Source organism: Aedes albopictus, unplaced genomic scaffold (assembly GCF_035046485.1).
Source record: "Aedes albopictus strain Foshan unplaced genomic scaffold, AalbF5 HiC_scaffold_38, whole genome shotgun sequence".
Lineage (NCBI taxonomy): Eukaryota > Metazoa > Arthropoda > Insecta > Diptera > Culicidae > Aedes > Aedes albopictus.
The window spans coordinates 20,704-45,682 of NW_026917177.1; the positions used below are offsets into that span (position 1 = coordinate 20,704).

Genomic DNA, 24,979 nt, shown 5'->3' on the forward strand with positions numbered 1-24,979 from the left:
TGATTGATTTGTCTTTATTAAAGAGACTTTCAGCCCTTGGCTGGTTCGTCTCTATTTCGGTACGAGGAAGATGTCCGGAGTCCAAAAATGACGACCAGAATATCCAATATGGCGGTCTAAAATCCAAGATCGCGGCCCAAAATTCGAGATGCCAGCTGTTTAATGGAGTTTTAGGTTGTAAAACCATGCAATATGGGTATATTTGGTATGGAGAAGATATCAGGAGCCTAAAAATGGCGAACAGAATATACAAGATGGCGGTCTATAATCCACGATGGCGGCTCAAAATTCAAGACGGCGACTGTTTAATGGAGTTTTAGGCCTCAAACTCATGCTATATGTGTATGTTTGGTACGGGGAAGATGTTCGAAAATGGTGACAAGAATATCCAAAATGGCGGACTAAAATTCTAGATGGTGACAGTTTAATGGAGTTTTCGGCTCTAAAACCATGCAATATGGGTATAATGGTATACCCAGAATACCCAGAAGAATTATGGAAGTCCGAAATGGCGACCACAACATCCAAGATGGCGGCTGTTCAATGGAGTTTAAGGCTAGTAAATCATTCAATACCAGTATATTTGGTATAGGCAGGATGTCCGGCGGAGTTAAAAAATAGCAACCAGAATAACCAAAATGGCGGTGTAATATCTAACATGCTGGCTGTTTCATGAAGTTTTAGGCACTAACACCATTCAATAGGGGTATATTTGGTATGGGGAAGACGTCTAGAGCCCAAAAATGGCGACCAGAATTTCCAAGATGGCGGACTTAAATACAAAATGGCGGCTCAAAATTCAAGATTGCGGCTTTATTTAAAGAGCTTTAGGCTCAAACATCAAAAGCCAGATAAACGGATTTATTTCTGTTGCCATGAAATCGATTTTTGTTAAACGTATGAAAGTGCGATATTTACCAACATGTTACTTGAGTTTCCTTAAAATGGGTTTTCGTAGGCACGAGAAAGGTATACACATTCCTCCATTATGGCATTACGGAGAGCACCAACGTAATAGGTACGCCCAAAGCAGTTCGCGTCAGTTTAGTCTCTCTTGGATGAACCTCATTGCTATAGGCCGGATGGTTGGTACCCCGCGATGTAAAAAACGACCCCGGATAAACATACGAACTCGAGCGAGGTGGCGGGTGGTTGGTGCTATACATTGACTCTCCATCTCGCATTTGTCTGCGCGAATGATCCTAGAACTTCACGAAAAAGGAAAAAAGAAGGAAAAAAAAACGTTATGAATCGTTTATTTTTTATTATCGTTTTCCGGAGATATTCTGTTTTGCCCGCGCTGCTCATCACCAAGTTGAGGAGAATCGCAAACACATGATGATGGTCCAGGGTGGCGGCGCGGCGGCCAACGGCAAAAGTTAATGTTGTGTTCTCGATGCATATAAAAATCGCGGATTTTTTTTTTGTGTTCGCGTTTCGGAATAATGGGGCTATGAGTACAGATACAGAACGACAGCCTCTCTCCAAAGCCACCCAAGGGAGAAGGAGGTTCCGGAGCGGAGATATTTTAATGATGATGCCAATCTGTTCTCGGGTGTAAAATGATAAGAGGATTCAACTTGGAGCAGAATAAAAGTATGTTATCCTGTAGTTTAAGCTAGTGTATACTTTTTACACACAACGTTTTTGCACAACCATATACCGAATCGTTTTCACCATTCACAACGCAACATATTTTTAGCTATCTCTCTTGTTCGACACCTTCGCTTCGTCAACTGCTCGACGCGCAACGAGTACTTCCTTATCTTAACCAAAACAAGCCACGATATGCGGACGCTTATCTATGGTCGCTCAGAAAGTCGACACCTGTGATTCACCTTACTTCCTAGCAGATAGTACAGTGGTTAGTTTGCAGCTAGACCCCGACGCGAAGGGCGTTGCTCGTATTAGTATAGATACCGAAACGATGACCAGTTCAATCGAAATCGATTTCTACCCACGCCTGCCATAGCATAGTGCTCAGTAATGGACGTTCTGGACGGAGTTCCGCGGTGCATCCTCGGCTACCAGGTCAAAACCCGTACGCAGATCGTGTTCAGCTTTCTGATTCCGGTGATTTTCGAACTGCTGGTGTACACGGTGGTCATCACGGCCGATGTGCTGGTGGTGGTGGAGCACTTTCGCAATGGCAATCCGTCGTGGGCTTGGTTTAGCTTGAGTTTCATGTGGTTGCCGGCGATTGCGTGCTTTTCGGCTGTTCTTTCGTCGCCCAGCCAATGGCCCGAAGTGATCGGGTTCGATGAGCGGACGTATAGGTTCGTAAAGATGAATCTGCTGGTGTTGGTGTTCTTCCCGGTAGCAGCTGTTTACAGGTTAGTGATGTTTTATTGAATAGTTCGAAATTATTTTGTGATGATCGTTTTAGGTTCAGTCGAAGGATTTTCTGGAGCATTGAAGCCTTATTTCACGATAAATCTTCTTATGGAAGAGTACAGGCCGTGAGCAAGATCAGGGAGACATCACCATTCGAGTTGTATCACTTTTTGCAAGCGTTCCTGCATGCGGCCCCTCAGATGTTGCTGCAGTTGTACATTCTGCTGCGAGATAACACATTCCGGAATTATGACACAGTGACGGCGCAGATAGTGAGTGTGGTGTTTTCGTTTCTAACAATGGCATCCATTATAACATCGTATCAGCGGTTCGAAAGCCAAAAGATCGTTGGGCGGTGCTACCCGTGGTGTTCCGAAGAGCAGGTGAAGGCTCGCAGAAGAGAACTTCTGCGCACAACCAGCACAGTGGAAAGCGTGATGGAGCGGAATATCACCAGCGTGCTGCCAGAGCCGGATCCTATGACACCGAACATCATGCGAAATTTCTATTCCAGATATAGCGAAGTATCACCCACGCCCAGTGGATCAAGCATTCAGCGAAAGACTTTGAACGTGGATCAATCAAACTTCGACTCGTTTTCTATGAAGAAGCTAAAAGATCCCTACACAAACTGTACCGACGACGACAAACTAACCGGGGACACAGCGGATTCTCTGTCTCCAACAGTAAGCTTCAAGCAGGACCTCGTTGAGAATATCGAAGACATCCGCGACTATTTACTAAGAACGGACGATACAAAACTAGCCGCCATCGAGGACAACAGTGATGACGAGTACGAAGACCCAATCTACGCGGAAATATTCGACAAAAGTCCTCGAACACCCGCTCCGCCCACCCCCGGTGCCTACCTAGCTCAGCGAGCTTCCATGTTGAAGAACTTTTTCGTGTTCGACACCGAAAACTTCCTCAAGGATCACGTTCCTCGACTGCCGGAAAAGCTGTTTGATCACAGTAGTGAGAGGAAGTCAACGCCGGTGCCCACGGCGGACGAAACTGACGGTGATCTCCTATCACTGCCGTCACGCCGACAGATCATCTCCGGACTGGAAGAGGACGATCTCAGCGGAAAGTCCGTTGCTTTCGCCGGCTGGGTCATGTTCCTGTTGATGCGAATGGTTGCTCTCTCGGTGTTCTACGTTTTCTTTTCCACGTACTTCTGGATGGTTTGCCTGAATCATTACTTGCTAATGATCGCCTGCATCATCTACGAAGTGCGATTCCACGAGAAACTGGAACGGTACTATTTTTACTTGTTCCTGGCTTACATCTACATGTTCTCTTTGATGGAGTTCAAGATCAAGTTCATCCACGTGCGAACGTGGTACGTGGGATACGTAACGATAGTTTTGGTAGAGAACTTCGCCATGAGTGCCATTTGGTACAATCTGGGATCGTTCGAGTCCTGGTGGTTCGACTTCCTGCACTACATCACAATCGTCAGCGGGGTGCTTAGTGTGCTGTGTTTCTTATTTTATTACGCATTCTTGCGACCTAGAGATAAGCTGTTGTTTGTAAACTGAAAAGTCGTTCTTTTCTGTAGGATGCTAGCTAAGTAGTATCTTATCAATGTAATCGAATACCAATGAGAAGTTTAATGAAATACATACAAGTATAATGAATAAAGTGTAATGTAATATAATGAATAATGAGCGTTAAGTTTCTTCTGTGTTTATTATATACTGTTCACAACGGTTGGTTTGACCTAGGGAGGTACAGATACAGGTGGCGCAGATAAACATTGCGAACCACTAGTTGTATCTTTTGTTCTACAGCTGATGTAATGCAACTCAATAAATCACGTCACTACTCTAGCTTTGAACCGTACTTGGCCGTCCGAATCTTCCTTCTTCTCGAACACCCAGCGTCTGCCCACTGTATTTATGGGTATTATTACTTGGGAATCAGGAAGTGCACATAAGCTAAAATTTATACTATTTAAGCACCATACCACGATATCCCAATGAATTCGCCGGTACGAGAAAAATAAGTATTTTGGCCGAAAAAAAGGCATAAGTCCACCTACAATTTGGTGCCGAAGGAGGATCCTGGATAGATGATATGTACAAAAGTTGCCCTATTCTGTACCTAAACGAAACTAAAGAGCTGTTTGAGAGGCGTGCATCAGTACCGCATCCATCAACAGAGTTCTTCATTCAGATGGTTCTGAATGGAAGATCTTGGAGCGAAGGGCAATTCAACTGCGGAAACAAGATATTTATCGATTCCATTCCGATATGAGCACCGGAAGTTGGGACATTAATAACCTAGTATTTAAGGACGAAGTATATTTTGATAGTAGTCCACTTTGTTGGTTGTTCGAGCCCGTATGAAGTTGATCATCAATATTAACTTCTTTACTCGATCAGCCTAGATAGCTGTGTAGTGTCGGTAGCGATTGCCTCAATTGGCTAAGAATAACTCTACGGACCGCCTGTTCCGGTGGTAAGAGTCCACCGACAGGTGACCCCTAATTCATGGTGTGATGCGGCTTTATACTTACCGTGCCTAGCTGCAAACGGAGCCGTGGAGTACCAGGGCGTCCTCCCCAGTATGTTGCCCTTACTGCGCTAACCGGAGCAATGGTGCAGTGGACCTTGTGTTTCTCCGAGACGATCAGCTGCCCTTCTTTAGTCTCACTTGAGGCTAAAAATAAGGGCGGGATTATGAAGATGTTGTTAATTAGTTTAAATTTTCACCTATATGGTTTGGCATTATGCGATTTACACAGTGTATTCTGTGTATCCTCGCCATTGGCGTTTTCAAATCGATACCGATCTGGTTTTGTTGCTGCTGTTCTTTGTTGTGCTGTTGTTGTGAAGAGTTTAATCTTGCCTAGTTTGGATAGTGGCTACGGTTAGGATAGCTCAGATCAATCTTCAGCATAAAAGAACAGCAACGATCAATCTTTGCAGACTTATGCAAACAGCCCAAGTGGGCTTGGTCCAAGAACCTTACTTCCGTAAGGGGAATTTCTATCTAGGAAACCTTGTGAACCCGGTGTTTGCTACTTTCAGTAAACATGAAATGGCAAACTCGCGTGTCATGCCTCGAGCCTGTGTGCTTGTCAACAACGCAATAGTTGCTACACTCATCTCTGAACTAACCACCAGAGATGTATGTGCTATCACAATTGATGTATCTGTAAAAAACCTCAACAGGAAATACGTCTATTGTTCAGCTTGTTTACCGCATGGCGAACCATCCCCTACGGATGCTTTCAAACACGTTATCACAGACTGCACTTTAAAAGGCCTTCCGCTAATTGTTGGAAGTGATGCTAATGCACACCATATCATCTGGGGCAGCTCAGACATAAACTTGAGATGCTCCAGTTAGATGGAGTACTTAAGTTGTACAGATCTTGCATTACATTACATTACATTACATTGGCAACCGCCCAACCTTCATGGTAGCTGCTAGAGAGGAAGTGTTAGACATAACGCTTTGCTCTAGTAGAATTAGTCACGAGCTGATCAATTGGCATGTGTCAGATGAAGATTCTTTATGTGACCATCGCTACATCTTTTATGAACATTTAAATGTTACTTCGCGTTTTAGGAATCCCCGGTCAACAAACTGGGATCTTTTTACTGATTTGGTTGCGGTCAAATTTCATGGATACTCACCATCCATTGACACTCCAAATGATTTAGATGATGCCGTTGATACTACAACGACCTTCTCATGGAAGCTTTTGAAGAAGCATGCCCTCTACGGTCTGTGAAGGTCACAAGAGGAACCCCTTGGTGGAACTCTAATCTGGCGAAACTCAGGGAACAATGTAGAAAGAGTTGGAACAGACGACGTTCCGCTGGTTCAGAGGCTTTCAGGTCGGCTCGCAAGGCCTATAGGAAAACTCTCCGGTCTGGTGAACGATCTGACTGGCAAAACCTTTGTACAAATGTTTCCAGTTTGAGTGAAGTCAGTCGGTTAAACAAAATCTTTGCGAAATCTAAGGATTTCCGAGTGAACGAACTTCGTTTGCCAAATGGCGATCTAACTTCCTCTGATGAGGAAGTTCTGGAATGCTTATTCAGCACATCCCTGGATGTGTGGATATTGCATCTTCGGATAAACCTGATGTATTTTCTTGTAGTTATGATTCTTTAGCTTCGGCTCGGAGTATTGTAACTATAGAATCGATTGAGTGGGTTCTTAATAGCTTTGCTCCATTCAAATCTCCTGGAGCAGATGGGATTTATCCTATTTTGCTTCAGAAGGGATTTGAACATTTCAAACATGTTTTGAAAAAAAAAAAATACTTGTTTCCAGTTTTGCTACAGGGTATATTCCCAAATCTTGGCGGGATATTACTGTGAAGTTCGTTCCGAAACTGGGTCGTGCATCGTATGAAGAAGCAAAGAGTTTCAGATCTATCAGTTTGACCTCTTTTCTTCTGAAATGCTTAGAACGCATTGTGGATCATCACATCCGTGATGTTCATCTGGCCAACGCGCCTCTTCATGTGAACCAACATGCCTACTGATCTGGTAAGTCCATTGTGACTCTTTTACACAAGGTTGTTTACGATATCGAGAAAGCATTCGCTCAAAAGCAATCTTGTTTGGGTGTTTTCTTAGATATCGAGGGTGCCTTTGACAACGTGCCTTTCGATGCCATATTGGAAGCCGCACGGGGTCATGATATATCCCGAATGATTTCCAATTGGATTCACCAAATGCTCAAAAACCGACATCTCCTCTCGACATTGCGTCAAGCGGTAATTAGGAAATTGAGTGTTTGTGGATGCCCCAAGGGGGAGTCTTGTCACCGCTTTTGTAGAATCTCGTAGCAGATACGCTATTGAGGCAACTCAATAATAGCGGTTTTCCTACTTATGGTTTTGCCGACGACTATCTAACATTGTTAGTCGGTATGTGCATCAGCACCCTTTTCGACCTGATGCAAAGTGCCCTTCAGGTAGTTGAGGGTTGGTGTCCCCAATATGGCCTTTCGGTTAATCCGAGTAAAACATCTATTGTTCTTTTTACGGAAAGGCGAAACCGCAATGGCGTTCGACCTTTGCGTCTCTTTGATTCTGAAATCGATGTAACTGAACAGGTGAAGTACGTTGGAGTTATTCTTGATTACAAGCTTTCCTGGACACCTCACATTGAGTTCAGAATCAAGAAAGCTTGTATGGCCTTCGGGCAATGCCGGCGAACCTTTGGTACAATTTGGGGTCTTAAACCCAAGTATATCAAATGGATTTACACAACTGTGGTTCGGCCAATATTGGCCTATGGATGTCTTGTGTGGTGGCAAAACGGCGAAATGAGAACGGTCCAATCAAAATTAGGCCATCTCCAAAGGATGTGCCTAATGGCGATGTCTGGAGCGTTCTCTTCAACTCCCACGGCAGCGCTCGAAGCTCTCTTTGACGTTGCTCCACTACACATTCATCTCAAACAAGAAGCACTGTCTTGCACTTACTTCTACGGGTACTCGGTCTACTAGAGGAAACTCCTGTGAACCGCACATCAACACACACACCTCGTTGTTTCCACTTTTGGTGAATTGGGACAAAATTGCCCTTGCTCCAAGTGATCTTACAATTGCTTGTAATTTTCCGTATAGGACTTTTTCCACGAAATTTCCTTCCCGAGAAGAGTGGACATCTGGATACCTGGAAGGATGTATTTCAGACGGCATCGTTTGCTACACTGATGGCTCCCTTCTCGAAGGTCAACCAGGTGGTGGTGTTTATTCTCGTGAGCTAAGACTGCATCTGTCTTACTTACTTGGTAGATACTGCACCGTTTTCAGGCCGAAATCTTTGCTCTTATGTGCGGAGTGCAATCAGCACTTCAGCAGCACGTAATGGGCAAAGTAATATACTTCTCTTCAGATAGCCAGGCTGCTTTTAAAGCAATTGCTTCGGCTAACTCCAGGTCAAAGATAGTTATCGCTTGTCGAACTCAAATCGAGGTGCTGAATTCAGCAAACGCTGTTCACCTTGTATGGGTACCTGGCTATTCTTCCGTCGCTGGAAATGAATTGGCTGATGAGTTAGCTCGCACTGGAGCATCACATGACTTCATTGGCCCTGAGCCAGCTATTCCGGTATCTAAGTGTTGGGTGAAGCTTCAGATTGACACCTGGGCTGCCACTCAGCACAAACAATACTGGAATAGTTTGGAGTCATGTCGTTAAACAAAATTGTATTGTACTGAGCCATCTCTAAGGGTGGCAAAGTATCTAACAAATCTGTCAAAGCAGAATTGCAGCATGCTGGTCAAAGCATTGACTGGCCGCTGCTGACACAGCTATCACATGGCGAATATACAGCAAGCTGATTCATTTGCATGTGATAGCTGTGAATCCGATTATGGAACTTCGTATCATTTGATATGTAACTGTCCAGTTTGTGCGCAACTGCGTTTCCGAGTATTCGGCAAACACTTATTAAGTAAAACTGACTTCAGAAACCTCAATCTTAAGGATATTCTGTTGTTCTTAACCCGCTGTGGTAAAGAGCTATAGGCTCTCTTTCGCTCTTTATGCGTTATTACAGTGCCCTTTTCAGGGCGCTGTTTGAACCCTATGTGTTAGTACCCTCTTCCAGATTTTTTTTTTCCTATTTTCCTACCTGTCCTTATACCCATCCTTATCCTTCTTTCCTTCCTTTTCCCTCAGGTAGATGATGAAATAGGCTATTATTATGGCGATGGCACAAATGTCCCAAATGGAGGATAACGTGCCTCTGGAGCCGGCCTTCTGATACCTGATACCGTCCGTAGATTCTACTTCACTAACACCAGACCAGCTACTCTCACACAAGGAACCAACGAGGTATCTGCCGGGAACTAGCATCTTCATAGGCATCTTCAGGGTGTTGGTGGTTTTCCATTTGTAGGTGACAATGGCGCCTGCCACGTCAGATTGCAGATCAATGTAGGGAAAGGGGAAAGAAATGATGATGATGAACCTGGGTGTGTTAGTGGAATACCTGTAAGTAAAAAGAAAATTGGGTTAAGTACTGTGTTCCTTTAAATTCCACTAAGAATTTGCATCCTTTGACAGATACGTATGGTTGTAATGATGATTGCAATCGTGTGTACCCACTTCAGGCCGAATATACCTCTACGTCTGCACAAATTCATGCGGAAGTGGAAATGTTGGTGGGATATTGTTGGCAGAGGGTTCACACATTGGTACGTGGGTGGATGCCAGGCGTAAGGTGATAGATTAGTGTGATTATTACTATGATGATGCGGCACAGTTCGCTTGATTGCATAAAACGTAGGCGTTATCTGATAGATTGCCACTGTGCTGTGAAGGTTGGAAGGAAGGGACGGCTTTTCAATCGTTTCTGGTTCTAGCGATGGCTAATATACATGAGTTGTATATGTAGAGAGGAGAGAGTAAGTATTTAGAAAGATCAGAAGCGGTAGCCGCTAGATTTTGAAAAATCTCCCAGAACTGAAAAAAGTAAAAAAGGCATGCGGAAATAAGGCATGTTCTTTGAGTCCCCTACAATTTAATGCAGAATGTCCAAATGCAAACCCAAGAAGTAGCAGAAATGGGGGTATCAAGCATGGTCAATGAATGAAGCAACGTTTGATTATTAATTCCCGTCCAGAAAGTTTTCTCAAGAGCCCACAGTAAAAACCACCAAAGTGGCGGCGGCCACTTTATCGCATCCGCGTCGGCACTATTTTTAAATACCGTTGTTTATTGTTGTTCTCACTCAAAAAATAATTTCGAAGTGTGGCTAATTTATGCAGCTCATTGCTTGTTGGCGGGGCAGCTGCCTCCTGCCAAACCCACGCTCATCAACGAACACTTGGTGGTATGTAGCGTACCTATTTGTTTCTTCGCCAAGATGGTGTCGAAAGTTGCGACTGCAGCCGACGACAGCTCAGAGGAAGGCTTGTCGTGCGGCGGCGTTGCACTAATAGCCAATAGCAGTAGCAGCAGCGGCAGCAGTAGCGGGGAAAATTATTGTCGGTAAATTTTAATTCAATTTCCACGAGGGCCGTTTGCGCGCCTTGCCTAGGCAATGTGAGGGAAGTCGGGATGATAGGCGCCGACTCTCTTAGAATTCTGGAGTTTCGCATTTCGCACTCAAGTGTAATTCTTACACTTTTTTCGATGAACTAAATCAACATTATAGTACTAGCTGACCCTACGTGGCTAGCCACGTTTTCGCAATTCCGAGAATTGTCTTAAGGCGAAACTGGAAGCAATTCCTCACTTTTTGGTTTTTGATTTTTTATTAAATAACTAAGCAATATTTTCAAAATCGGTTTTCGTGCACATGTAGAGTATGGATCAAGGTATCTTCTGATTTTTTTTGTAGTGGAAAATATTTTTCGTTTTTGCGGAAACCATTTTTGAACAAAATTGCACAAAAAAATGGTTTCTGCAAAAATGGAAAACATTTTCCATCTCAAAAAAATTCAGAAGATACCTTGATCCATACTCTACATGTGCACGAAAACCGATTTTGAAAATATTGCTTCGTTATTTAATAAAAAATCAAAAACCGAAAAAAATGAGAAAATGCTTCCAGTTTCGCCTTAATGGCTTAATGTTAAAACGTTTGATTTGCGTTTTAAGTTTATCTTCAACTTAATTCAGAAACAATATTTATTCCTCTGAAGTGTTCTAGAATATCCTACTACCTCCTTCGTCTTTTTCTGGCAGGTTCGTCCGAATTCAATGCGATATTTTTCGTGGTAAATATTCGAGCATGTTATTGGTTTGATTCCTACGAAGAATGTTCGGGATTGTTCATGAATCTTCGATTTCATCTTCTGATTCTCAAAGGAATATTCCTCAAATTTATTCGCATTCGGAACAAATAGTTTCTAAATATTCCAATCTTTTTAAAAAATATTTGGTGATTGTATTTGTATTCATCTAAGAATAGACAACTCCGGGTTTTATTTCACGCAGCCCTATTTTGATGCACCCGTTTTTGATCTTCTATCATAAATTAAGAAAAAAAATATTCATCAAGGAGATTCTTGAAACTTCTAGAATAACAATTGAGAAATCTTCTCCTCAGAAGCCAGTGTATCAATAAAAATGTGAAACATTTCACTCAGCATTGGACTTATCAGAAGCGCCAGAATTTATTCTATCATGTACAGGGGATAGACAAAATGATCGGGACAAGCAAAATTTTCCCTTTTCAAAAAATGTTCAACTAGCTGTAACTTTTCGAAAAGTGCATTAAATATTCTCAATTTTTTACTGTGAGTTCATCAACTAGGTGTGCATCACTGGTTCGAATTTGGAAAAGATCGGGCCATTCTCCACGAAGTTATAAAGATTCTTGAAAAAGGTAAAATTATCCGATAGCCAACTTTGAACTGTTATATCTGCTGATTCAATGAACCGATTGAAATGAAATTTTGACCATTTATGGCTTATATAATGAACTCTGGAAAACATTTGACTTAACTTGAATTTTTAACAAAAGACAAAATTATAGCGATTATATTTTTTTCACGATTTTTTAGTAAATTGGTCTATTTTTAATATGCATTCTATTACTTTTTCAATTTATTGGTGGCTATGTTGTTACTTTCCTACAAAACATATTTATATAAAGGTCAATTAGAGGGAAATAAAATGAACTATAATTTGCATCTTGAATTTTGAAACGATGTTGATATTTTGGATAATTTGGTGTTTTATTAGAAAAATAATCTAATCGTTATAATTTTCCTCCGTGTTAAAAATATTAAGTTGAGTCAATGGTTTTTCATAGCTAATTATATAAGTCATAAATGGTCAAAATTTCATTGCATTCAGTTTATTGAATCCGGAGATATAACAGCTCAAAGTTGGCTATCGGATAATTTTACCTTTTTCAAGAATCTTAATAACTTCGTGAAGAATGGCCCGATCTTTTTTTAATTTTGGACCACTGATACACATCTAGTTGATGAACTTACAGTAAAAATTTGAGAATATTTGATGCACTTTTCGAAAAGTTACAGCTAGTTGAATGGGTGAATCGAAACGCCTGAAATCGAAATCGAAAACGCCTGAAAGTATACTTCCAAGTACACACCTCGAAAATTTAAGAAGTTTGATACTCCAGAACATTACAGAACGTTATTTTTTGTCTGAAACTTTCAGTAGCTTCCAGATAGTTCTCGGAATTGTTAAGCATTTTGATGTTCCAGAACATTCCAGAATGTTCTTCTTATTACTATATCTGAAGAGTCCAATAACTTCCAGAAAGTTCTCGAACTCTCAAAAGTTTGATATAGCTATGGTGAAACATTTCAATGAAACATTTCGAAGCGTTACGGACAGACAGACAGACAACGCTGGGATTTTATATATATGATTATGACCAATGCGCACCAATATCCCATGGTTTCCTAAACTGTGGGTCTCGCACGACCCCCACGGCAAGCCTCGTTAGAAGAATGTACGACTAGGGGCTGAACATTACCATTTTACAACTTTTTGTATAAATATATATTATGCATTGTATATGTTTCATTACAAATATGAGACCATTCAAAAGGGGTCACATTTTATACCGACTCCTCTACCTAATAACTACTATCAAGTGAGGCTGGCTTCCGAGCGATGCGATGTTTCGCGCGGTATATGTTATAACAACTATTGCTGCTTCGAACAAAATTCGCAAAACTAGCGAGGATCAATGATTCTTGTGTTCAACCTAAACTGCATTTGCCAAATGTTGCTGTAGCATTGTGAACACCAATATTCACGCATCTTCCGACCTTTTGGAATAAATTATATTACTAAAGTAGTCACGAAAGTTATACTTTGCAGATCTTCCCACTTAATTTAAACAAGACCGACAATACTGAACCCCATCAAGCGAGCAAGCTGTTGGCTGTTCACAATTGGCTGTGTGCAGGACTGGCCAGGCCATGGTATTGTCGTTGTCGCCGTCGTCACCACCGCCATCGTCAGTAAAGAGTTGTGGGTTGGAAAAATTTATCTACTGAAGCATAATTTCAGTGGAAATTATAAGAAGGACCACCGCCACCACCACCTCCACTGGCTTGGCACCCCAACTCCTTGCTGCTGGGGCGGGTGCAGTGAACAAATTACAAGTGAAAACTGAAGACTGGGTGCTGGGTGGTTCTGGAGGAGCATTCCGCAAAAATTGCCAAGGACTATGTAAATTTGCGTATTTATTTATGCATAGAGCAGTTATTGATACAGAACCGCTTTTGGGAATATTTTCACTATTTTTGGCCGTTGAATACAAATGTACTTTTGGGGTATCATTGCTTTAGATTGGAATCTGAGGGGCTGCAAAACGGAGAGTCGAAAAGGAGAGCGTCCAACATAGCTTTGGTCCTCACAAGTTCCTACCTCATGCTTCCACGGGTCAAGCGATGACAAAGACCGCCAGCTAAGAGTTGTGTGCTTAGCTGGTAGTGCAGCCTGGGCACTGTTGTCCTTCTGACTTCATCTAGATTGAGGAGGTACGTCTCGAGCGTCTGTTTACCAGTGAGGTGCGGCTCAAACAGCGTCTGTTCTGGCATCCAGCGGCTGAGTATGAAATGCTCCTCCACCGGAAGCTAAACCTAAGGTGGCACCCCACCACACAGTGATGCGAGGGCAGAAAAAAGTCGAAAAATCAACTTATGTATTTTGATTCAAATGTATTTTTCATTTTTTCTCGACATTTGAATAGTTTATTTTCAAAATTTGGTGCTGATTGAACGAATATTGATTTTTTTCCAGAACTTTGAAGTGGGTGTCCATCATACTTGAAATTTAAGCTCCCATATAAAATGTATGGAAAAACAAAAACAAACTTCCTCTAAGTTTTCAAATATGAGCACACATTTGTACACATTTGACGCTATATTCATTTTGAAGATTTTTTTTGTCAGCTTTCAGAAAACCTATGGGTTATTTTGCGCAAACTTGCGCAACATATGTTTTTCAGCAAAGAAACAACTTAAGCCCTTAAGCCCTTATGTTGAATGACATTTGACCACCTCCTTATAGTGAGCGTATTGCTTTACTTATTTTGCGAATAAAAGGAGATACATGTATATCTTGGCACGGTAAAAGCTGGGTATGCTGCGCAATTCAGATCCCATTGTGATTCACTAGCCTCTGCCCATCAACTCCTATCCCTACCTCCACGCGGTACCGGCCGGAAACTATGAGCAACCTTAGGGAAGATCGGGTAACCAACCCCGGTGGGAACTTTGGTCGTAGGCTGACAAGGAAGGGGGGGGGGGTTTGCTTCGGTAAACCTGAGCGTCTGTTCCCAGGAGGAGCGGCTCACAACAGCGTCTGATCCCCATGTAAGGGGCGGTTGATCTACGTCCGAGTGCCAGGGAAGGACTCTAAGCTCAACTGTGCACTATGGTCCTCCGGAAAGTAGGGGGTTGGTGTCAGGCCCTACGAGCCAGCCGTAAAAAGCCATTGTAGCGGAAAATCAGCAACAGAATAATACGAACCGAGACCAACGGCAACGACCCCAGCGAACAAAAAGGACTTGCGATTGGAAACTCGGTACGTGGAACTGCAGATCTCTCAACTTCATTGGGAGCACCCGCATACTCGCCGATCTACTGACGGACCGCGGGTTCGGCATCGTAGCGCTGCAGGAGGTGTGTTGGCCAGGATCCATGGTACGAACGTTTAGAGGTAATCATACCATCTACCAGAGCTGCGGCAAAACACGCGAGCTGGGAACAGCTTTCATCGTGATGGGTGATATGCAGAGGCGCGTGATCGGTTGGTGGTCGATCGACGAAAAAATGTGCAGGTTGAGGATCAAAGGCCGATTCTTCAACTTCAGCATAATAAACGTGCACAGGCCACACTCCGGAAGTACTGATGATGACAAGGACGCATTTTACGCGCAGCTCGAACGCGAGTACGATCGCTGCCCAAGCCACGACGTCAAGATCATCATAGGTGATTAGAACGCTCAGGTAGGCCAGGAGGAGCAATTCAGACCGACGATTGGTAAGTTCAGCGCCCACCAGCAGACGAACGAAAACGGCCTACGACTCATTGATTTCGCCGCCTCCAAAAATATGGCCAAACGTAGCACCTTTTTCCAACACAGCCTCCCTTATCGTTACACCTGGAGATCACCACAGCAGACGGAATCTCAAATCGACCACGTTCTGATTGACAGACGGCACTTCTCCGATATTATCGACGTCAGGACTTATCGTGGCGCCAACATCGACTTCGACCACTATCTGGTGATGGTCAAACTGCGCCCAAAACCCTCCGTCATCAACAATGTACGATACCGGCGACAGCCACGGTACAACCTAGAGCGACTCAAGCAACCGGACGTCGCCTCAGCATACGCGCAGAATCTCGAGGCCGCGTTGCCAGACGAGGGCGAGCTCGATGAAGCCCCTCTAGAGGACTGCTGGAGTACAGTAAAAGCAGCCATCAACGACGCAGCCGAGAGCACCATCGGTACGTGGAACGGATATGACGGAACGAATGGTTCGACGAAGATTGCAGAACGGTTTTGGAGGAGAAGAATGCAGCCAGGGCGGTAATGCTGCAGCAAGGGACTCGACAGAACGTGGAACGATATAAACAGAAGCGGAAACAGCAGACCCGCCTCTTTCGGGAGAAAAAGCGCCGCCTGGAAGAAGCGGAGTGTGAAGAAATGGAACTGCTGTGCCGTTCCCAAGAAACACGGAAGTTCTATCAGAAGCTCAACGCATCCCGCAACGGCTTCGTGCCGCGAGCCGAAATATGCAGAGATAAAGACGGAGGCCTCTTGACGGACGGACGTGAGGAGATCGAAAGGTGGAAGCAGCACTTCGATCAGCACCTGAGCAGCGTGGATAACGTAGGCACGGGAGCCCACGGCAACGGAGGAAACGACGACGCCAGTGCAGCGGAGGACGGAAATGAACCAACTCCCACGCTGAGGGAAGTTAAGGATGCCATTCACCAGCTCAAAACCAACAAAGCAACTGGTAAGGATCAGGTATCAGGTATCAGTAGGTCGGCTCTAGAGGCACGTTCTCCTCCATTCAGGAAATTTGTGCCATCGCCATGAACACGAGCCTATTCATCATTTACCTGACGGAGAAGGGAAGGAAAGAGGATAGGACATGGGAAAGGACAGGAATAGGATCGTCATACTCGCAAAAGCGTACCACAATGGGTTCACATAGCGTCCTGAAAAGGACACTGTAATAACGCATAAGCGTGCCACAATGTGTTCGAACAGCGCCCTGAGAAGGGCACTGTGATAATGCATAAAGCGTAAAGAGAGCCTATAGCTCTTTACCACAGCGGGTCAAGAACAACAGAACGTCCTGAAGATTCAGGTTTCTGAAGTCAGTTTCACTTAATAAGTGTTTCCCGAGTACTCGGAAACGCAATTGCGCAAAAACTGGACAGTTACATATTAAATGATACGAAGTTCCATAATCGGATTCACAGCTATCACATGCAAATGAATCAGCTTGCTGAATATTCGCCATGTGATAACTGAGTCGGCAATGGCCAGTCAATGCTTTGACCAGCATGCTGCAATTCTGCTTTGACAGATTTGTTAGATACTTTGCCACCCCTAGAGATGGCTCAGTACAATACAATTTTGTTTGACGACATGACTCCAAACTATTCCAGTATTGTTTGTGCTGAGTGGCAGCCCAGGTGTCAATCTGAAGCTTCACCCAACACTTGGATACCGGAATAGCTGGCTCAGGGCCAATGAAGTCATGTGATGCTCCAGTGCGAGCTAACTCATCAGCCAATTCATTTCCAGCGATGGAAGAATGGCCAGGTACCCATACAAGGTGAACAGCGTTTGCTGAATTCAGCTCCTCGATTTGAGTTCGACAAGCGATAACTATCTTCGACCTGGAGTTGGCCGAAGCAAGTGCTTTAAAAGCAGCCTGGCTATCTGAACATAAGTATATTACTTTGCCCATTACGTGCTGCTGAAGTGCTGATTGCACTCCGCACATAAGAGCAAAGATTTCGGCCTGAAAAACGGTGCAGTGTCTGCCAAGTGAATAAGACTGATACAGCCTTAGCTCACGAGAATAAACACCAGCACCTGCTCGACCTTCGAGAAGGGAGCCATCAGTGTAACATACGATGCCGTCTGAAATACTTCTCTCCAGATAACCAGATGTCCACTCTTCCCGGGAAGGGAATTTCGTGGAAAATGTCCTATATGGAAAATTACAAGCAATTGTAAGATCACTTGGAGCAAGGACAACTTTGTCCCAATTCACCAAAAGTGGAAACAACGAGGTGTGTGTTGAACTGCGGTTCACAAGAGTTTCCTCTAGTAAACCGAGTACCCATAGGCGGTAAGTGCAAGAAAGTGCTTCTTGTTTGAGATGAATGTGTAGTGGGGCAACGTCAAAGAGAACTTCGAGCGCTGCCGTGGGAGTTGAAGAGAACGCTCCAGACATCGCCATTAAGCACATCCTTGGAAGCAGCACTTCGATCAGCACCTGAGCAGCGTGGATAACGTAGGCACGGGAGCCCACGGCAACGGAGGAAACGACGACGCCAGTGCAGCGGAGGACGGAAATGAACCAACTCCCACGCTGAGGGAAGTTAAGGATGCCATTCACCAGCTCAAAACCAACAAAGCAGCTGGTAAGGATGGTATCGCAGCTGAACTCATCAAGATGGGCCCAGAAAACTTGGCCACCTGTCTGCATCAGCTGATAGTCAGGATCTGGGAAACCGAACAGTTACCGGAGGAGTGGAAGGAAGGGGTAATCTGCCCCATTCACAAGAAAGGCGACCATTTGGAATGTGAGAACTTCAGGGCGATCACTATTTTGAATGCTGCCTACAAAGTGCTATCCCAGATCATCTTCCGTCGTCTGTCATCTAAAACAAACGAGTTCGTGGGAAGTTATCAAGCCGGCTTCATCGACGGCCGGTCGACAACGGACCAGATCTTTACCGTACGGCAAATCCTCCAGAAATGCCGTGAATACCAGGTCCCAACGCATCACCTGTTCATCGACTTCAAAGCGGCATACGACAGTATCGACCGCGCAGAGCTATGGAGAATCATGGACGAAAACGGCTTTCCTGGGAAGCTGACTAGACTGATTAAAGCAACGATGGACGGTATGCAAAACTGTGTAAAGTTTTCGGGTGAACTATCCAGTTCATTCGAATCTCGCCGGGGACTGCGACAAGGTGATGGACTCTCATGCCTACTCTTCAACATCGCTCTGGAAGGTGTGATGCGACGAGCCGCGCTTAACAGCCGGGGAACGATTTTCACAAAATCCGGACAATTTGTGTGCTTTGCGGACATTATTGCCAGAACATTTGGAACGGTGTCAGAGCTGTACACCCGCCTGAAACGCGAAGCAGCAAAGGTCGGACTGGTGGTGAATGCCTCAAAAACAAAGTACATGCTGGTAGGCGGAACCGAAAACAACCGGATCCGTCTGGGTAGTAATGTTACGATAGACGGGGATATTTTCGAGGTGGTGGAGGAATTCGTCAACCTCGGATCCTTACTGACGGCTGACAACAACGTGAGCCGTGAAATTCGGAGGCGCATCATCAGCGGAAGTCGGGCCTACTACGGGCTCCAGAAGAAACTGCGGTCGAAAAAGATTCACCCACGCACCAAATGCACCATGTACAAAACGCTAATAAAACCGGTGATCCTCTACGGGTACGAGACATGGACCATGCTCGAGGAGGACCTGCAAGCACTCGGAGTTTTCGAGCGACGCGTGCTAAGGACGATCTTCGGCGGTGTGCAGGAGAACGGTGTGTGGCGGAGAAGAATGAACCACGAGCTCGCTGCACTTTACGGCGAACCCAGCATCCAGAAGGTGGCCAAAGCCGGAAGGATACGGTGGGCAGGGCATGTTGCAAGAATGCCGGACAACAACCCTGCAAAGCTGGTGTTTGCAACTGATCCGGTTGGCACAAGAAGGCGTGGAGCGCAGAGAGCACGATGGGCGGACCAGGTGGAGCGTGACTTGGCGAGCATTGGGCGCGACCGAGGATGGAGAGCGGCAGCCACGAACCGTGTATTATGGAAAAATATTGTTGATTCAGTTTTATCTTGAATTTGATGTAATACTAAATAAATGAAATGAAATGATTGTATTGCTTCCATTTCTTATCTTTTTATCATTCAAATTTTTTATTTTCAAGGCTCAGTCGTCATGAAGCTTTACGACGAGAGGTCAATGGGAAAACATTTAGATATAAACTTTGTCTTGCCTACTGCGTTTTTTGAAGTTTCAAGTCCCTAGCGAAGTCGAAGTCCCCGTTCAAAATTTATGAAAACCCGATTTTCAAAAACTCTCAATTTTTTCATGATTTTTGCCTCATAAACCTTCCTTGGGTGAAAACTAAAAGAACGAAACTCAGACGACCCGAATTGGACCGTCGGTTCGCAAGTTATGCGCGGTCCCACGTATGCCACTGCATTTATATATATATATATATATATATAGATGATTTCCAATATTTTCTCAAATTCTACTTTGAAGATTTTTCTATTCGTTTGTATCGGCTCAGCTATCATAGCGCATAACAGAGCCGATGTTTGTTGTAGAATGTTAACATGTTTATGTGTGAAAAGTATTTTAAGACAAGACATAAATAGCTTTTATGCGCGCAGGTATTCAGCAAGAGTACATTGATGTTGTCTGTGTTCGATTTATGACCGTTCCAGAATATTTCGCATTTAAAATTTCAATTGCGATGGGGTCCCTTTGCGCCCTGTTTCTTGATTCTCTCGAAGTTTTTTTTGTCTGTATTTTAACTAATGCTAATTCTACACTTATTCTCTCGAAGTAAAAATAATATTCAAATCTGATCTTTTGATAAGCTGCTTGGCATGAATTTATCAACATAACTGTTATTGGAAGCTAAAGTTTGATATTCGCGCAAAACGTAACGCGTGGAATGTGTCAAACGCAAAAAAAGGTAAATTGGCATAGACAATTTTCAGTAAATAACTACGGAAGTCTTTCAAGGACTTTAAAAGAAGCTGATGAGCAGATTTTGTTCTAGCTGGGACGTTACGCCAATAAATAAAAGGAAGTTGTTTTAATCAAAAGTGTAAACCCACATATAATAAATGAAAAAGAGACAACTTGAACTTTGCATTACACACTTCTGGTAAACTTTTTTTTGTCCTACATGAGTAATTACATGCTTTTGTTTTTCTATCGAATATTTTGCCTAATTCAGATAGATCCTAATTTTCGCCACTTCCACAAGCATTAACCAATAACTCTATGCTCTGGCTTATTTTACCGGAAGCTATTCGAAAAATATTTCTTTTCAATATTTTTTGAGCATTTATTCAACATTTTTTTGTGTTCATGAATTTTAGTAATTTTTGGAAAAAAATGAATAAATAAATAAGTACTGATACGAAATTGGTTTAGTCGGTTCTATAGTGTAACGGTTTAACGAACCGGTTCTTCTGATCATTTAGGAGAACTTCATATAGGAGAACTTCAACCAGTGCACAAAGTGACATGGGTTTCCCGTGATGGCGTCACGGAAAATCAAATCGACCACATCTGCATGAGCCGAGAATGGAGACGGAGCCTTCTTGATGCGCGGAACAAACATAGCGCCGACATTGCGTCCGACCATCATCTCCTAATCGGTGAGATCCGGCTGCGCATTGCGAGGGTCCATCGACAGTAGAAAATCGGACGCCGGTTCAACACACGCCGACTGGAAGACGCTGCGATGAAAAGATCCTTCGTCGAGGAGCTAGAGAACCGTGCTGCGGATATTCCAGAAGGTGAAAGCATATGAGATCAATGGAGCGCCATCAAGGACGCGTTCATCGCCACCGGCGAGAGTAATTTGGGTGAGCTACGCACCCGGAGAGAGCAGTGGATCACAGATGATACCTGGACAAAGATAGAGGAGCGAAAGATTGCCAAAGCCGCAATAGAGCGAGCGAAAACACGAGGAGCCAAAGCCGTAGCCCGTCAGCGCTATTCGGGTCTCGAGAAGGGAATGAAATGCTCATGTAGACGGGACAAAAGAGCGTGGGTGGACTCCTTAGCCGACGAAGGCGAGAAAACCATCAACACCGACGACATCCGTCTCCTCTACGATGTTTCACGTCGTCTAATTAAGAAAAAGTTCAATGCTACGTGAAAGACACGTCTGGACAGTTACTGACCGACCCGGCTGACCAGTTGAAACGTTGGTTCGAGCACTTTGGAAACCTTTTCCAAGTGTCGGCCACGCCATCAACACCTCAGCATTATCCGCCAAGAGTTCGAAGCATTACCCGTGTCAACACCGAAGCTCCATCAGTGCAGAAGATAGAAACAGCCATTCGTAGCATAAAATCGAACAGGGACCCATGGGTCGATCGCATATCAACTGAGATGCTCAAAGCTGACCTCGTAGTATCCGCACAACTGCTGCATCAATTATTCTGCAACATATGGGAAACCGTGACATTTCCGGCTAACTGGATGCAATGCGTCTTAGTGAAGGTACCCTAGAAGGGTGACCTGACTGTATGCGATAATTGGCAGGACATACTGTGTATCGTTCTGATAGTCCTTTGTAAAGTGATCCTAAACCGGATACAGGAGAAGATTGACGCAACTCTCCGACGGCAGCAAACAGGATTCCATGCCGGACGATCTTGTGTGTACCATATTGTCACGCTCCGTATCATCCTGGAGCAAATCAATGAATTCCAAGAGTCTCTCTAGCCATTGATTACGAAAAAGCTTTCGACCGTCTCAATCACGAAAACATGTGGGAAGCCCTCAGGCGCAAGAGTCTCCCTGAGAAAATCATCGGCCTCATTGAAGCACAGTACAGGGCATTTCCGTGCAGAGTACTACACGACGGTGTTTTGTCCGATCCCATCCGGGTCGTTGCTGGAGCGAAACAAGGATGTATACTATCACCGTTACTGTTCCTCATCGTAATCGACAAGATCTTGGTAGGTGCGATTGATCGTGAACCAAATCGTGGGTTGCTGTAGCAGCCCTTTTCTATGGAGCACCCAAATGGCTTCGAATTGGCTGATAACGTTGCTCTTCTAGCTCAACGGTGTTCTGATATGCAGAGCAAGCTCGATGATATAATTGCCAATCGCTCCTCGGCGGTAGGTCTTACCATCAACGTCAAAAGACCAAATCGTTGGATGTAAACACGGTCAAGTCTTCCAGCTTTATGGTAGCTGGGCAATTAGTGCAGAATGTTGAAAGTTTCCAATACCTTGGTAGAGAAATTGCGGCCGATGGCGGCACCAAGATCGATACGCTTCCAGCCAACTCGGTCGCGGTTGTGGACGCGGAATGGCGCGGATGCTGGTTGTTGTATCGAAAGCATGTACGCCGATCTAAGCGCCGGTATTGGTCATGCTTGGTTCGGACGGAAACTACACGAACGTTGCCATCATCGTCACGGAAGAACTTAGTCACGTGGCCATTGAGCACCTTAGTGGCGGGAAATTTTCGCCTGTCAACAGAACCATCGTGTCGATGTTGATATAGTCCCACTAAAGGGCAGAATTCGTCTACCTTCAATTCTTACTAAAAACTGACAACACCGTGAGTTAACTACAAGGCACATATCAGTGGAACTTGTGCCTCATATGAATATGGGGTTCAGAAGGAACTGCTGCTAAAAAAGATTCGCCCCTGCACATAACGCTGGCCCTTTACGGCCACGAGCTTGACATATTCTCGAGGAGGATTCGCAAGCATACTGAGTGATAGAGATTGTAAGTTTGAGGTTACTTAGAGGAAAGAGCATGTGACTCACCTGGTGACTTTACTCTCAGGGGCTAGCCTTGCTTCCCTATCCGAGACGGGCAATTTAGGTTGGGAAGGGGTTCCTTCCGCCGCTCTTCAGACCGGTCTGCTCCTGGCACTCCCGCTCACGCGTGGCTCACTATCGGCTTGCTACCGGACCACTCACACAAACTTTTCTCGCCGAGGGGGGAGAAGGGCTCACGATTTCCACTCCCCGCGGCTCACGGTTTCACGGGTGATATTCTCACTGAGCTATATCACTTCTTAGCTCCTAGTGGCCGCTTATCACCGGCCCAGAACTACCGACTTTCAGTTCACACCACTTTGGCCAGTCTATAGCCGATCTTCAGCCCAGGGGCTCACCACCGCACTTTTTCGGCACTTTATCAAATGGCCTCACCGTAAAATCACGCACTTTAATCGCGGGGCAAGGTTCCGGAGGACCGCTTTCCGAATATTCGGCCACTGGCCCAGCAGGGTTCACTCCCGACCGCACTTTAATACTATAACGACCACGAGGCGGTCATATGGCGTTGGAAATTCACTCGCGGCGGGATCACTTGATCGATCTATCCTCATCGACGGTTAGGACACAAGAGAGCGCTCTGTTCGACGGTTCTTCTATTCGACCCCTCTTCACGATCGCTCGGGTCTACCTTGGGCGGAAACTCCCAACCGAAGTCTCGGTCATTGCGTTTTCCCCCTTATAATTGCCGTGGGGGGAGCAAACTCGCGTTTATCGCTGTCGGAGTGGAGTCCGGCGTTTCGCGGCATGTCAAAAAGAGGATTTTTATTAACAATTTAACGGTTTAACTCCTAAACACTCACAAAACAATATCAATGTTGGTTATCTAACTATGGGACATTTATTTAAATGTAACATTTCCCCCGAGGTAGAATAAAAAAAAATAATGTAAGTATTTTTTTTTAACCAAAATTACGAAAGTTTAACTCAAGAATCAAGAAAACTAGAAATATGATTGGCAATTGCTAAATAAGAAAGTAACAATAATAACGAACAAAAAATTTACAAAATATTAACGAATGTTTGTAGATCAAATTTAGATTATGGATTTATGAGGTGTTCGATTCGGGTACGCGCAATTGGGGGACCCCTGTGATCTGGCACGCCATCACAGTGAATCCAATAGTTGTATTTCGACTCCTCGATCACCCGTAGTACTCTACCAGCTGGTTAGAGTTGTGCTGGTTGACTAATTATCTTCGTCCCACCTAATCGTCACAGGATAATCACAGTCTTATCCTCGATTGTCGATGGAGGGAATATTGAACGATCGATCAACGCCCCCCTTTTCCTTTCAAATCTTCCCCGTCTAATTGTAAACTCACGATGGTAAATCATACTCACTGGTGTTTGATCGCTAGAGAATTCCCTAATTATGACCGTCTTCTATTTTCAGAAGACACACGTTAGCTTTCTTAGCGATCGAGTTTATTGGGAAACATTAAATTCCACGTAAAACTTATTAGATATTCGGCCGGCCTAAAAACTTTGCTCTGGTTTTTCCAGAACACGAAAAACCTCCTAAGCTAATCCTTTCAACCCTACTCCCACTGAGAGGCACATTGGACATTCACATTAGGAGATTCAGACCACTCACAGCATGCAAACCTCTCTCAGGTTTCGCGAGAGAGAAAAATACTGCGCTCCGTGGGGATAAGAGTGAGATTTGTTGAATTTTCCACCGCAGCTCAACATACAACAGGAAACAGATAGGATAGTAAAAGAAGGAAATGATCGTTTAAAGCAATGACAGACAACTAGGGCTTAATGTGCTCAGCGGGCCAAATACCCAAGTTTTTCCCGTCAGAGTCCTCGAGTTCGTAGGAGCTGGTCCCTCGCTTAGCAACAACCCGACAAGGTAGATACATAGGTGCTAACTTAG

General features: G+C 44.3%; 1 protein-coding gene across 1 annotated transcript; it reads left to right on the forward strand.

Annotated features, from left to right (window-relative positions):
* Positions 1-1,769: 1,769 nt before the first annotated feature.
* On the forward strand, positions 1,770-4,166 carry LOC109416375 (uncharacterized). The gene is made up of 2 exons (XM_062843628.1): positions 1,770-2,333; positions 2,387-4,166. Exons 1-2 carry the CDS (start codon positions 1,987-1,989, stop codon positions 3,873-3,875), a joined length of 1,836 nt encoding a protein of 611 aa, XP_062699612.1. The 5' UTR covers positions 1,770-1,986; the 3' UTR covers positions 3,876-4,166.
* The last annotated feature ends 20,813 nt before the right edge of the window (positions 4,167-24,979 follow it).

What these genes read in the sequence shown, in the direction of transcription:
- LOC109416375 (XM_062843628.1), top strand. Translation starts at nt 1,987, where the DNA reads ATGGACGTTCTGGACGGAGTTCCGCGGTGCATCCTCGGCTACCAGGTC. An exon ending in CCGGTAGCAGCTGTTTACAG is followed by an intron (nt 2,334 to 2,386) that starts GTTAGTGATGTT and finishes TGATCGTTTTAG; the next exon opens with GTTCAGTCGAAGGATTTTCT.